The sequence below is a fragment of the Neofelis nebulosa genome, chromosome 7 (genome assembly GCF_028018385.1).
Source record: "Neofelis nebulosa isolate mNeoNeb1 chromosome 7, mNeoNeb1.pri, whole genome shotgun sequence".
Taxonomy (NCBI): Eukaryota; Metazoa; Chordata; class Mammalia; order Carnivora; family Felidae; genus Neofelis; species Neofelis nebulosa.
Window position 1 is genome coordinate 85,401,132 of NC_080788.1, and position 15,368 is coordinate 85,416,499.

General features: G+C 38.6%; 1 protein-coding gene across 2 annotated transcripts in view; it reads left to right on the plus strand.

Annotated features, from left to right (window-relative positions):
- The first annotated feature begins 79 nt into the window (after positions 1-79).
- The window catches only part of PRORP (protein only RNase P catalytic subunit), a 133,294-nt gene continuing 118,005 nt past the window's right edge, over positions 80-15,368 (plus strand). Inside the window, exons 1-4 of one of the 2 annotated variants that reach the window (XM_058738802.1) lie at positions 93-187; positions 543-1,828; positions 3,708-3,755; positions 4,231-4,363. In XM_058738802.1, the coding sequence (XP_058594785.1) occupies positions 840-1,828; positions 3,708-3,755; positions 4,231-4,363 (1,170 nt within the window). In that variant the 5' untranslated portion in view covers positions 93-187; positions 543-839. Of the gene's footprint in view, positions 188-542; positions 1,829-3,707; positions 3,756-4,230; positions 4,364-15,368 lie in introns of both variants that reach the window. The other variant, XM_058738803.1, reaches the window with a different exon arrangement.

Sequence of the window (15,368 nt, forward strand, 5' to 3'; positions counted from 1 at the left end):
AATGTGGCAGACGTCAACAGCCAATTCTGCCACTAAAAGCTTCAAAGTAGTTTTTTTTATCGCCCTACGGCCCAGCGAAACGCCCGCGTCGAGTTCTGTCACGCCCCCGCGGTCCGGGCCCTCGCGGTGCATTCTGGATGCGGTAGTTTCCGCCGTGTTTGTGGTTGCGTTCAGCGTGAGTGCTGAGGTGAGTTGTTGAATGGAGTGAACATTGTTTGTGATCGGTTCGTACGCAGCAGGCAGTGTCCTTTGTGTACTTTCCTTACTTGAATTGTTGGCTCTGCTGTCTCCCCACCTCCCCTGCCCTCATAACCTTATCTGACGTCTTTGGCGGCCTGGGAGGGTTGTAATGCAGGCCCAGGGCTCCTAGACTTGGGCTTTCGCCGCTGTCCATGCTGCTGCTAGGTCTGGGGTTGGGGACTCCTGGTAGCGGTTTTCCACGTCAAGCCCTTCCGTCAGCAAGGCTCCCATGGGATCCTACCTCTTTTCAAGGGCACACACGCGAAACAAATTGGACGGACCTCCTTGTGCTTTTTCCTCAGGTTCATAGGTTGGAATTTATCGGCCACCAGAAGATTCCTGCCCTATCGCCTGGTTCTGGGACTTGTGACTGACATTGGCTGTCCCTGGATGGTTGTTTAATGGAGAGAACTCACCAGACTTCGTTGTATTAATAGCCCCAAAAGCAGATCCTTGATTTGTCTGTGAGAAAATGAAAATCATCTTTTAAGAAATTGTGCTTTCGTTCTTTGCCCCTCACGCCCAATTCCTTAATTATGCTGTAGAAGTAGGGGCTTTATGAACATCTCTCTAATTATATTTGGTGCTGATCTCACCGCATGATGACTTTCTGTTTCACTGGTATTCGAAGCCTTCCTAAGCTTTGGAAGAGCAACCCATACCTTAGCGTAGGCCCAGGACACTCTTATTTCTCTCTCTTTCTCAAAGACTATTGTGGCATCAGGAACCAACAGAAGTGGTTTTCTCTTAAAGCGGTATCTCCACAAAATACTAAAGCAGTGAATCTTCTGATTGCCAAGGCCAGATATCTCAGGAAAGGAGATGAAGGCAGTAATAAGCAAGTTTCTTCTGATTCCCATCTTTTTGCTGCTGGAGCAGCTAAGAAGAGATCACAGATGAATACTCATAGGGAAGATCATGCCTTGCCACCTGTGAGGAACACTATTCAACTTCCAACAAGACCTCTGAATTCAGAAGAGTGGGATAAATTCAAGGAAGATTTCAAAGGAAAGGCTAATTTTGAAAGTTGGATCATTTCACAAATGGCTGACTGCCATAGCTCTATAGATGTGGCCAAATCTTTGTTAGCCTGGGTAGCTGCAAAAAACAATGGTATTGTAGGCTATGATTTGCTGGTCAAGTATTTGTATCTCTGCGTCTTTCATAAACATATATCAGAAGTTATTGATGTCTATGAAATCATGAAAGCCAGATATAAGAGGTTAGAACCTGGAGGATATACTCTTCTCATCCAAGGATTAATCCACTCAGACAGATGGAAAGAGGCCTTGCTGCTGTTAGAGGATATCAAAAAAGTCATGATTCCTTCAAAAAAGAACTACAATGATTGTATCGAGGGAGCCCTCCTTCACCAAGATGTAAACCTAGCGTGGAATTTGTATCAGGAATTGTTGGGTCATAATCTTATTCCTATGTTGAAAACTTTAAAAGCATTCTTTGATTTTGGAAAAAACATAAAAGATGATCAGTATTCAAACAAGCTACTTGACATTCTCTTGTATCTAAGAAATAATCATCTATATCCTGGGGAATCATTTGCACACAGTATAAAAACATGGTTTGAAAGGTAATTTTAATTTTTTTATATGTATGTTTTTAATTCAATACCGTTACCTAAAAGCAGCTGCCTCCTTTTTTTGTTGCTGAGAATGACTCTATTCAAATTATACTTCCCTCCCTTGAGATTTATTTCTCCTTAAAGACAACATTTTCTCTCTTTAAAAAAAGTAATAGCATAAACAAGTTGTTGTATTTTCCATTCATCACATAAAAGGGAAATTATAGATCATTTGTATGTTTTTATGTATTTTTTCTTTTTGGAAGGATCACCTGTTTTTTCTGAGGTATTCACTTTGATGTGCCTACCAATAGTACTTATGGCTGGAGTTTATAGCAAGAAAACTGGAGCTGTCTTTGGATCATATTAGTATGTTCAGAAGTTCTTCTGAAACCTAGTGACTGGTATCTGTTTAATCTATGCATTTCATCAACTTGGATGTTTAGAACAGATAAGGGAAGCCTGAGCAGACATGATATGCCTGTTAAAAATGTTAAATGTTAAGTGTTAAAAATGGAAAATCTCTTCATTCCAGTTCATTTTGTATCTTTCCATCACCCAACTGCTCTCTCCAAGGCTCTCTGCTTTCCCTCTGCTTTTTGTTCACGTTCCTGGCTGTGACCCTATTTATTGCTCCAGTTTTTTATTCACTGATTCACTACTAATTTTTTTTAGGCACTTTCAAAAAAATTCATTCTTTTTCTGTTTTTCTCTTTTCAACTATATGTATATCCTTTGCACAGAGCTTTGAAGTAGCAATCATGTTTAATTATCTTATTTAACAAATTTGTTGAATATGAGTGGAGGAGCTAGATTGTGAAATTATTTGAATGCCAAGGATTTTGGGTTTTGTTCTGTTACCTTACAGTAGCATTCCAGGGCACCTGGCTCAGTTGGTTAAGCATCCTACTCTTAATTTTGGCTCAGGTCATGAGACCTAATCTCAGGGTTATGAGATTGAGCTGAGCATGGAGCCTGCTTAAGATTGTCTCCCTCTCTCTCTCTCTGCCCCTTCCCTGCTCTCTTGCGTGTGCACTCACTCTCCTCTCTCTCTCAAAAAATAAATTAAAAAATAAAAATAAAAAAGGTAATTGCCAAAACAGAAAAAAAGGTTGGAGAGGGATTAAGATTGGAAATAGGACGATCTGTTTGGAGGCAATTGTAGGTTTGAATGAGAGATGATGAGATCCTGAATTATGAACTAGGGAAGGAGAAGGCAACAGAGTCCTTAGAAACTGATGGTAGTATATGTGAGAGAAAAAAAAGGAATACATTGATTGAGCAAATAAATCAGGTAGTTTTGAATGCTTCCATTTGGGTAGGCACTTTGGGTGTTTTGTGATGTAAGATCTATTATGATGGCATTCACAACCTAATGGAGAATGCAATACTTGACAGTTAATAGTGGTGTATAAGAAGATAGTGTAAGGGAAGGAATTACTCTGGGCAGGAACAATCTCTGGCAGCTTCATGGAGAAAGTTAGAGTTGAGTTTGATTTAGAGGTTACACTATTAATGTTAGCTGCACAATCCTGTGAAAGTAGATTTAGACTTGAAGATGAGGATTGAATGACCAGAGGAGAAGTGAAGGGAAGGAGGTCCACAGTAGGGTACTGTTCCCTCCTTAGCCCCATCACAGTGTATCACCCACTCTTCTAATTAAACCATCCTGGGGAAGTATCCTCAACATTTCAGAGCTCTTGCCTGCCGAGTTTCTAAATACAGTTTCTAAATAAAATGCCTATTTTTTGGTTCTATGGGAATCTGACCTTTTTTCTTTTTTTAAAAAATTAGAATTATTATCTCATTTATTTTATCAATTTGTTTATATTGTTTTAAGTTTTAGGAATCTGACGTAATGATTTGGTCTTGTAATCTTTTTTTGTAGTGTTCCTGGGGAACAATGGAAAGGACAGTTCACAACAATCCAGGGAAGGTAAAGACCAGTATTTTATTTTTAACTTGTTTGATTCAGGTTTAGTAGGTTTTGTTGCTACCGATCAAAAAAATTTTAAGAATACTTTAGAAATTGGGTAATTAAGAGAGTACCCAAGAAAAAAAGCCATATTTGGCATATGGAGGATTTGCAGTGCTCAACATGTTTTTCCCATAGGTGCAGTGAACCTCATGTGAAGCCTCAGAGAGATTTTGCCCTACAGATCTAGAACCCAGTTGTGTTTTGGGAATAAGTTTAAATACTTTATCTGGATGCCCAGCAGTCTACTTTTTTGGGTTTTCTGGCATACCTAATGTGTGTTATTATCAGTTTTACAAAAAATTGCATGTGATGATCACAAAGATTATAACATTCTTTTTAAATTACCTTTCAATTTCTTTCTGTCCTAGGATTATTCATTCTAGAGAAAATTCTTTTCCAGGATACCATTTAACACAAACTTTTGTAATTACAGTGGTCAGTGTTCGGGCTGTGGAAAAACCATAGAGTCTATTCACCTGAGTCCAGAAGAGTATGAATTTCTCAAGGAAAAAATCATGAGGGATGTGATAGATGGAGGTGATCAATACAAAAAGACAACCCCTCAGGTGAGTCCTGAACAGGATTTATTCCTTTTTTGGATTGCTTTTCTAGAGTAGGGGTTGGCAATTTTTTTCTATAAAAGACTGATAGTAAATATTTTAGGCTTTGTGGGCCAGTAAATATTTTGGGCTTTGTGGGCCATACAGTCTCTGTTGCAACTTTTCAACTTGAAATACAATACATAATATAGTACATAAATGAATGAGCATGGCTGTGTTCCAGTAAAACTATATTAATGAAAATAACAGTGGGCTGGATTTGGCCTGCCAGCTATAGTTGCCAACCTTTAGGAGAGACTGCTTAGAATTTAATAGAATAATTGGGGTAGACTATCATCCATGTATTGAAGTCAGTTCTGTTTCATGTAGATGCAAGTCCACTTAAGCCAAAAAGATAGGTGCTTATTTTTTTGTCTAAGTATTTCCAGAAAACTGTGTTCAGTAAATTCCCATGAAAACATGGCTTTTCACAACTCTTCTAATCAAGAGAATTTAAGGTAACTTGACAAAATTATTTCCAAATTTTCTAAGTATTGAATTTGATTCTATAAGTCATTTTTAATAGCTTCATTTTGCTAATCTTCAGTACTTTATACTGGTTCACTAAGTTGAAGAACTAAAATGCTTTTACAACTTGGGGAAAAATTGCTTATCATCTTACTAAATGCTTTTTTTTCAAGATACCAAATAAAAATAAGAAGTAAAAATAGTTTTGCCTTCTCCCCTTGACTTAAAATTGTCACAGAAGGCCCCTAAATCATATGAAAACTTTTAATCCTCAAAATAAAGTCAAAATATGGTCCATAAAAACATTAGCTTCATTTTATGGAATACCTTTTAGCTGACTTTATTGATAAATAAAATTAGTTAACGTTTATTAATGATGCTAAGTATTTTATATTCATTCTTATATATTATTTAATTTTTATAACCACCCTAATAGGTACTATTTTATTTCTGTTTTATAGAGAGAGTGACTGAGGCTTTGGGAGATTAAATCTGCCCAAGGACCCCTCATTAGGACTGACTGACCCTAAAACCTTTACTGTCACACTCTATTGCCTCTCATTGCATGACAGTCCATAGTTCCATATAAATCTGACAGCCAGCTGATTGGAGTAGCTTTAAGAATTTCTGCCAGCTGATATACGCTTTAAACAAATAAATTTCATTTCCCTCATCAAACATCTGTTGAATGCTTATCTGTATTTTCTACAGTAGATGTTAAGATAGATGCAAGGTTGTGTACAAATTATGCTGTTTGCTGCCAAAAACTTAACCATTTCTGTTGTGGATTAATTGAAGTTTTCCCACCTTTCATTTTTATTTAATAGTCTTCAACCTAAAGGAAAAATGAAAGAATAGCACAATAGACACCTACATACTCTTCATTTTGAGTAACCAATTGCCATTTATGCATTCCCTCCGTATGTTTTTATGAGCTATATAAATGTAGGTTGTGGGGGCACCTGGGTGTCTCTCAGTTGGCTGAGCGTCTAACTCTTGTTGTCAGCTCAGGTCATGATCTCAAGGTTTGTAAGTTCAAGCCCACATTGAACTGTTAGTGTGGAGCCTGCTTGAGATTCTCTCTCTCTCTCTCTCTCTCTCTCTCTCTCTCTCTCTCTCTTCTTTCTGTGCCCCTCCCCTGCTCGCTCTTTCTTTCAAAATAAACAAATTAAAAAAATAATAGTAGGTTGTAGACATATTACCTTAAATATTTCAGCATGTATCTTCTAAGAATAAGAAAATTCTGTTATTAAATACCATTATCACATTTAAGAACCTTCATATTAATATAACTTAATAAAAGGCACATATTCAAATTATCCCAGTTGCCTCCTTAAAATGTATTTTATAACTTTTCCCCCCACTGATCCAGGATTCGGTCAAGATTTGTTCATTGCTTTTGGTGGTTAGGTCTCTCTAAATCAAGAGCAGCCCCTCCCACACTGCTTTTTTTTTTTTTTTTTTTTAATGACATTGATTTTTTTTTTGAAAAGTCTAGGTGTTTTGTCTTATACTGGACTTCTCAAACTTTGTACCTGTGAATCATTTGAAGGTCTGGTTAAAATGCAAATTATGATTGAGTTGTCTAGGGGCCCAAGACTCTGTATTTTGAACAAGCTCCCAGATGATATGATTCTGGTCTTTAGACCACATTTTGAGCAATAAGACTTTAGACTGAGTGATTGCTTTTTCTTCATTAATTCAGTATAAAAGATTTTGGGTAAAGTATGTGGGTGATGCTGTGTGCTTACTGCAGCCACATAATACTAGGTTATTTTCACTATTGATGCTAAGTTTCATCACTTGATTAAGAGGACAACTGCCAGATATCTCCATTATAAAGGTACATTTTTCCCTTTGTAATCTTTGTAATTAAAAAGTGGGGTGCCTGGGTGGCATAGTTGGTTAAGCGTCTAACTCTTGATCTCGGCTCAGGTCATGATCTCACATTTCATGAGTTGGAGCCCAGCACTGGCTCTGTGCTGATGGTGCAGAGCTTGCTTGGGATTTGGGGCGCCTGGGTGGCTCAGTCACTTGGGCGTCCGACTTTGGCTCAGGTCACGATCTCATGGTTTGGTTCGTGAGTTCGAGCCCTGCATCGGGCTCTGTGCTGACAGCTCAGCCTGGAGCCTGCTTTGGATTCTGTGTCTCCCTGTCTCTGCCCCTCCCCTGTTCACACATGTGTACATGCATACTCTCTCTAAAAAATAAATAAACATTAAAAAAGTAATCTGTGGAGTAATATTTCAGGACTATGCAGATACCTGTCACTCTTGCGGATTTCCTGTTAACTCTTCACGTAGTGTTTTTCACATCATGGAGATGATCTCTACTTTTGGAGGTTGCACAGTGGTGATCTTCAAGTTACTTTATTCCTCCCACATTTATTAACTGGTACTATTCTATAAATGGTTTTTCTCTTTCTTGGAGCTCTTTTGTTTGTTTGTTTTTTAAACATTATTTTTGAGACAGAGAGAGAGAGAGCATGAACAGGGGAGGGTCAGAGAAAGAGGGAGACACAGAATCTGAAACAGGCTCCAGGCTCTGAGCTGTCTGAGCCTGACGTGGGGCTCGAACCCATGGACTGCGAGATCATGACCTGAGCCGAAGTCGGACGCCTAACCAACTGAGCCACCCAGGCGCCCCTGTTTTGTTTTTTTAATAATCTATATAGACATAAGGACAAGGACTTTTTTTTTAATTAATTGTGTTAGAATCCATTACCATCATTATTCTTTTTGATGCTCAAATTGTCTTGGATTTATCTTTTAGGAGCCCCCTTCAAGCCATCTCCTGTTTCTTTTTGGCATTTCACCACCATCCTATCAGTTTTTGCCCCCAGCTTTTGCACTTCTCTTCCTTCTGGCACAATCACTAATTGAATACTTTTGTTTGACACCTCTCAGTGGTTAAACATTGCTGTAATTCCTTTTTAATGAATATCACTTTAAATCTAGATTAATAGAAGGAAGATTTGTTAGTATTCTCTTTTGGAAAAGACTTAGAACCCGGAGCACATCTTCTCATTGGACAGCGTTATACTGCAAGAGGAGTTGCAGGCTCCAGACTATGGTGAGAGTAGCAGAGAGTAGTCATATATTTAATTACTGTAATTGACAAAGTAACTGATTATATTCACCGAAGGATTGGAATATTTTAGGGCAAGGGAAATTATTCTCTCTTTTCAGTATGCTTCCCCTTTCCCCCTGAAGGTCTCCAACCCTATATTCCATCTCTTGAAACTGCCTTTCACCTTCAAGCTGTTAACATAATAATAATTGCACCATTTATGGAATGATTATCATATGTCAGGTACTTCAAGATCTGTTACACTCACAGCAACATTGCAAGGCTATCACCCTTTTGAAGATGGGGAAGCTCAGGATAAGCAATGTATCCATGGTTAAAGAGCAGTGAAGAAAGTCATATGATGTGGCTGGATTGTTCAGGGTTTAGTTTTTGTGTTATTGGTGGAGGAGAAGGGGCAGGGATGGATCCAGAGCACTGCTAGTGGATTGGAGTAGAACCAACTCTTTTTCTGGGACTAGAGCCCAAAGCAAATCTGTCGTTTGAAGGTGTGAGAAAGCATATAGCCTAAGGAGCCTTGAGGAGAGTTTTAAGCCTTGGAAGTTTGGAATATTTGGGAGAGGATTGGAGAAAGTATTACTGGATGGTGCTGAAGTCCCAACTGAGGGTGGAGAGCATAAGTTTGTAATGGCATTGATCTGTGAGACACTTTCAGCATTCCTGGGCCATCTAGGAATAGGAATAGGGAAAGCAGGTAGATGGGATGGTACAGGATTTTGCTAATCTGGTATAGTTGAGGGAAAACAGGAGTTGAAGGTGTAGGTGAAAGAATGGATCAGTTAATGGGCCAGGAGATCAAGCTTGATAGGAAGGAAGTAAAGATGGGTGGGAGCTCATGGATTAGGAGACAATAGACATAAAAGTGGATTGGAGACTCATTGAGGTTGAAGAGCAAGCATAAAAGGAGTGAGAATGACAAACAGGAGATTTTGATCAGTGTGTATTAGAGTTTAGATGTTAGAGATTGAGTGCTCTACAGTGATGACAAAGTCCAGAGTATGACAGTTAAGCAGATGAAGAGACTGAGAGCCACAAGTGCTAGATGGTCATCCACAGATTTATTGAGTGTCCATATGATAATTTTTTAATAATAATTTTAAAATTATTTAAATAATTAAATAAATTGTTATTTAAATAAATTTAAATTTATTCATGTGGCTTTTTAAAATAGCCACATTTTATGGAATGCTTACCAGGTGCCAGGCACTGTGCTTTGTTATTTAGGCTGGTGATGAAGACTGAGTCGGATGGCAAATTCTCGATGCATGTAGAAATGTCTGGGGTGACACAGGTGATAGCAAAGAGGAGGATTCAGCAAAGTATGGCCTGCAGACCAAATCCAGCCCACCACGTGGTTTTATGAATAAAGTTTTATTGGAACACAGCCATATACATTCATTTCTGTATTGTCTATGGCTGCTTTTGCCTTGCAGAATTGGGTACCTATAAAAAGAGACCATGTGGCCCATAAAACCTAAACTGTTTACTATCTGGCCCTTTACAGAAAAATTTGCTGACCACTGGTATAGATGAATATCATAAACCTTAGTTGATGTGGGGATTGGAGACAGTGATTTTGAAATTTTATTTATTTATTTTTGAGAGAGAGTGAGAGAGAGAGATGACAGTGTGAGCAGGAGAGGGGCAGAGAGAAAGAAGGAGACACAGAATGCGAAGCAGGTTCCAGGCTCTGAGCTGTCAGCAGAGAGCCTGATGCTGGGCTAGAACTCATGAACTGCGAGATCATGACCTGGGCCGAAGTCGGACGCTTAACCAACTGAGCCACCCAGACACCCCAAGACATAGTGATTTTGAAGGAGCAGTGGGTACTAGAAGAGGGCCTTTTCTTTCTCCTCAGTCCTATAGCATGCTTTGAGAGAATAGGTTCCCTAAGAACTAAGTAACTAAGAAATCATTGGTAACCTCAGGAAGAGTAGTTTTGATAGTACACTGGAGGCCAAAGCCAGCCATGTTAGAGCAACTGAGTGAACACACATTGAGTGTAAACTATACTTTTGCGAAGATTAGATGAAAATCAATTAGAAGAAATGGGATAGTTGTGGCTGGAGGATGGTAGACGTCAAGGGAGGGGATATAGGGAGATGGGAGAGACTTGTGCGTGTTTAGGTGATGGAGAAAAGGTGTCAGTAAAGATAAAAATGTTGAATAAGCAGGACACGTAAGAGAGAGAATGGATTATGAATGACCCAGCTTCAGAAGTAGGAGGAGTTGCCAAAAAGAGCACAAATGGGGAGGTTAGAAATAGAGTTCTTATTTGAGACTGTAGAAAGAAAGTGAAGATGAGTGCAGATATAGATAAATATATAGGTAGAGGGAGAGAAGTTTGAGGGAAGTGACATCTGTGTCAAATGGATATAAGGTGAGAGATTGGAGTCAAGTGGAAAGTCTAGTCAACACTAGAGACAGTAGAGACAGTTTGGAATGGTTCTTAAGGAGAATGGCAGAAATGCTAACTCAGGGCAGAAGGATTATGACAGGGTGGGTGCTGAGATTTGAATCGGTAATTTGTAGACATTACATGAATGTATGATTTAATATTTTTCTGACAGAGCTTGACTCACCTAGAATGGTAGTAGTGAAGACAAAATGTAACATTGGTTCAGATTTTGGGTTTTGTTGGTTAGGGGTGACAATATGATAGGGAGCAAGGGAAGGTAGTTCTGACAGAGTAGTTAACATGATCAGCATGGGGCTCAGACTAGATGGGGAAGAAAGGTCAGAGAGCACTGTCTAGGAGAGTTTAAGGGACTAGTAGTCTCAATGTGGGGTAGAAAAAAAGGTATAGTGGGAGTAAAGGAAAGAATATGAGAAGGCTGAGGTCAGAGAGCAGGTGAAATATTTGAGGTTAAGATTTCCCAGGAATAGCCATACCACGCTCTGGCCAGATCCAGCATCTGGTTTGGCATATACCCCAGGGTAAAGTTCAGCACCAGAGTATACCACAAACTGGATGGTTTAAACAACAGAAATTTATTTTTGCACAGTTTTGGACACTAGATGTCCAAGATGAAAACATTGGCAGGTTTGGTTTCTCCTGAGGCTTCTCTCCTTGACTGGCAGATCACCCCTTTCTTGCTTTATCTACATATAGACTTGCTCTGTGCTTGAGCATCCCCGGTTTCTCTTTGTCCAAATTTCCTTCTCATCCAAGGACACCAGTCAAATTGGATTAAGGCCCGTCCTATGGCCTCATTTTATCTTAAACCACTTCTTATCTCCGAATATAGTCACATTCTTTTTTTTTTTTTTTTTTTTATATTCTTTTTTTTTTTTTTTAATTTTTTTTTTTTTTAACGTTTTTATTTTTATTTTTGAGACAGAGAGAGACAGAGCATGAACAGGGGAGGGTCAGAGAGAGGGAGACACAGAATCTGAAACAGGCTCCAGGCTCCGAGCCGTCAGCACAGAGCCTGACGCGGGGCTCGAACCCACGGACCGCGAGATCATGACCCGAGCCGAAGTCGGCCGCTTAACCGACTGAGCCACCCAGGCGCCCCTATAGTCACATTCTGTGGTACTTAGGGTTAGGACTTCTTCAACATATGAATTCTGAGATGGCCACAATTCAGTCTATAACACCATTCATTGCAATATGTATTAAAACTATGTTGTATTCAGCATTTTCAGCTATTTTGTACTAGGAACAAATAGCTGAAACTGAGTTCAATATTGGTTTCTATAGTTTGCTTATAATTTAGGAATGGGAGGTATAAACCAAGGAGTAAATATCCCATCCATGTTGAGTTTCTTTGTCTACTTAAGGAAAAAGTATGATATCAGCTGACCTCCATAGGCACCTAAAATGAACTCATCAAATAGAATTCTTTTGTTCAGGGGCGCCTGGGTGGCGCAGTCGGTTAAGCGTCCGACTTCAGCCAGGTCACGATCTCGCGGTCTGTGAGTTCGAGCCCCACGTCAGGCTCTGGGCTGATGGCTCGGAGCCTGGAGCCTGTTTCCAATTCTGTGTGTCTCCCTCTCTCTCTGCCCCTTCCCCGTTCATGCTCTGTCTCTCTCTGTCCCAAAAATAAATAAAAAACGTTGAAAAAAAAAAATTTTTAAAAAAAAAGAATTCTTTTGTTCAAATGAGATGGCACCCTCTGATAAAATCGTTTTCAACCTTGGCTGCTGATTAGAATAGTTTGGGAGATGATTAAAAATTAATGATACCTGGACTCGACCCTCTGTAGATTTTGGCTTTAAATGTACGGTTCAGTGGTATTAAATACATTCACATTGTTGTATAACCATCATCCATCCCCAGAACTTTTTTCATCTTTTTTTCGTATCTCTTTTCATCTTGTAAAACTGAAACTATACCATTAAATAATAACTTCCCATTCTCTCCTCCCTCCCAGCTGCTTGCAACCACTGTTATATTTTGTGTCTTTAGGATTCTCACTACTGCAAGTACCTCATATAAACGGAATCATACAGTATTTGCCTTTTTGACTGGGTTATTTCACTTAGCATAATGTCCTCAACATTCATCCATGTTGTAGCATAGTGCAGACTTTTCTTCCTTTTTTCTTTTTAATTTTTAAAAAATGTTTATTTTGAAAGAGAGAGAGAGAGAGAACGTGGGGAGGGGCAGAGAGAGGGAGACACAGAATCTGAAGCAGGCTTCAGGTTCTGAGCTGTTAGCACAGAGCCTGATGCAGGGGTTGAACTCAAGAACCTTGAGACCATGACCTGAGCCGAAGTCAGATGCTAAACAGACTGAGCCACCCAGCTGCCCTTCCTTCCTTTTTAAGGCTGAATAATATTCCATTGTATGTGTGTACCATATTTCGTTTATCCATTCATCCAGCAATGGATACTTCAGTTGATTCTACATTTTAGCTATTATGAAAATGCTGTTTATGAGCATGGGTGTACAGATATCTCTTTGAGGTTCTGCTTGCAGTTCTTTTGGGTATGTTACTGGAAGTGGAATTGCTATATCATACGGCTAAATCTGTTTTTAATTTTTTGAGGAACTGTGTTACACAGTAGCTGCACCATTTGACATTCATACCAACAGTGCACAAGGATTCCACTGTCTCCACATCCTTGCCAACACTTGTTTTCTTTTCTTTTCTTTTCTTTTCTTTTTTTTTAATTTTATTTTTTATTTTTTAAAATTTACATCCAAATTAGCATATAGTGCAACAATGATTTCAGGAGTAGATTCCTTAGTGCCCCTTACCCATTTAGCCCATCCCCCCTCCTACAACCCCTCCAGCAACCCTCAGTTTGTTCTCCATATTTATGAGTGTCTTCTGTTTTGTCTCCCTCCCTGTTTTTATATTATTTTTGTTTCCCTTCCCTTATATCCATCTTTTTTGTCTCTTAAAGTCCTCAAATGAGTGAAGTCATATGATTTTTGTCTTTCTCTGACTGACTAATTTCACTCAGCACAATACCCTCCAGTTCCATCCACGTAGTTGCAAATGGCAAGATTTCGTTCTTTTTGATTGCCGAGTAATACTCCAGTGTGTGTGTGTGTGTGTGTGCGTGTGTGTGTGTGTGTATCACATCTTCTTTATCCATTCATCCATTGAGGGACGTTTGGGCTCTTTCCATACTTTGGCTATTGTTGATCTTTTCTTTTTTTTTTTTTTTTTTTTTAATTTTTTTTTTTTTAATGTTTTTAATTTATTTTTGGGACAGACAGAGACAGAGCATGAACGGGGGAGGGGCAGAGAGAGAGGGAGACACAGAATTGGAAACAGGCTCCAGGCTCCGAGCCATCAGCCCAGAGCCTGACGCGGGGCTCGAACTCACGGACCGCGAGATCGTGACCTGGCTGAAGTCGGACGCTTAACCGACTGCGCCACCCAGGCGCCCCTGATCTTTTCTTTTTTTTTAAATAGTATCTCTTCTCATGAGGTGGTATCTCATTGTAGTATCTCTTCTAATGAGGTGGTATCTCATTGTAGTTTTAGATTTGTATTTCCCTAATGGTTAGTGATGTTAAGCATCTTTTCATGTGCTCTTTGGCCATTTGTATATCCTCTTTGGAGAAATGCCTATTCAATTCCTTTGCCCATTTTTGAACCAGAATTTTGTTTTTTGTTGTTGAGTTTTAAGTGGTCTCTATATATTCTGGATATTAATTTCTTATCAGATAATATGATTTACAAATATCTCCTATTCTATGTGTTGTCTCTTTACTCTATTGATAGTGTCTCTTGATGCACAAAATTTTTTTATTGTGAAGTCCAATTTGTTGTGTTTGGTTTTTTTTTGTGTTACCATATGTCTTTGGTGTCGTATCCAAGAAAATCATTGTTGAATTCAGTTTTTGTTCTGTTTTCTTCTAAGAGTTTTACTCTTTTAGGTCTTAATATTTAGATCTTTGATTCATTTTGAGTTCATATTTGTGTATGGTGTTATGTAAGGGTCCAGCTTCATTCTTTTGCATGTCGATATCCAGTTTTCCCAGCACCGTTTGTTGAAAGACTGCCCTTTCCCCGTTGAATGGTCTTGGCACCCTTGTCAGAAATCATTTGACTATGGATGAGAGGGTCTGGGTTTATGTCTATTTTGTCGGTCTATATGTGTGTTTTTACACCAGTACTACACTGTTTTGATTACTGTAACTTTGTAGTAAGTTTTAAAATCAGGAAGTATGAGTTTTGTTCTTTTTAAAGATTGTTTTGGCTATTCAGGGTCCTTTGAGATCCCATATGAAGTTTAGGATGAGTTTTTCTATTTCTACAAAAAATATCATTTGGATTTTAATAGGGATTGCATTGAATTTGTAGATTGCTTTGGGCAGCATCAACATTTTAACAAGGTTAAGTCTTCCAGTTCAGGAACATAGGATGTGTTTCCATTTATTTATGTCTTTAATTTCTTTCAGCAATCTTTTGTGGTTTTCATTATAAAGTGTTTCACTTCCTTGGTTAGGTTACTTCCTAACTATTTCATTCTTTTTGATACTATTGTAAATAGAATTGTTTTCGTCATTTATTTTTTAGACTGTTCATTGTTAGTTTATAGAAATGCAACCAGTTTTTGTATGTTGACTTTGTAATCTGCTACTTTGCTGAACTGATATATTGTAACAGCTTTTTTTTGGGTGTGGGATCTTTAGGATTTTCTGCATATAAGATCAAGTCATCTTCAAACAAAAATAATTTTACATCTTCCTTTCTGACTTGGGTGCCTTTTACTTATTTTACATGATTAAATTGCTCTAGCAATTTACTTCCAGTACTATGTTAAGTAGAAGTAGAAGGTATCCTTGCCTTGGTCTTGATCTTAGAGGAAAAGCTCTCAGTCTTTCACCATTGAATATTATGTTTGCTGTAGGTTTTTCACATATGGCTTTTATATTGAGGTAGTTTCCTTCTATTCCTAGTTTTTGGGGTTTTTTTTAATCATGAAAAGGGTTTTCTGTCAAATGCTTTTC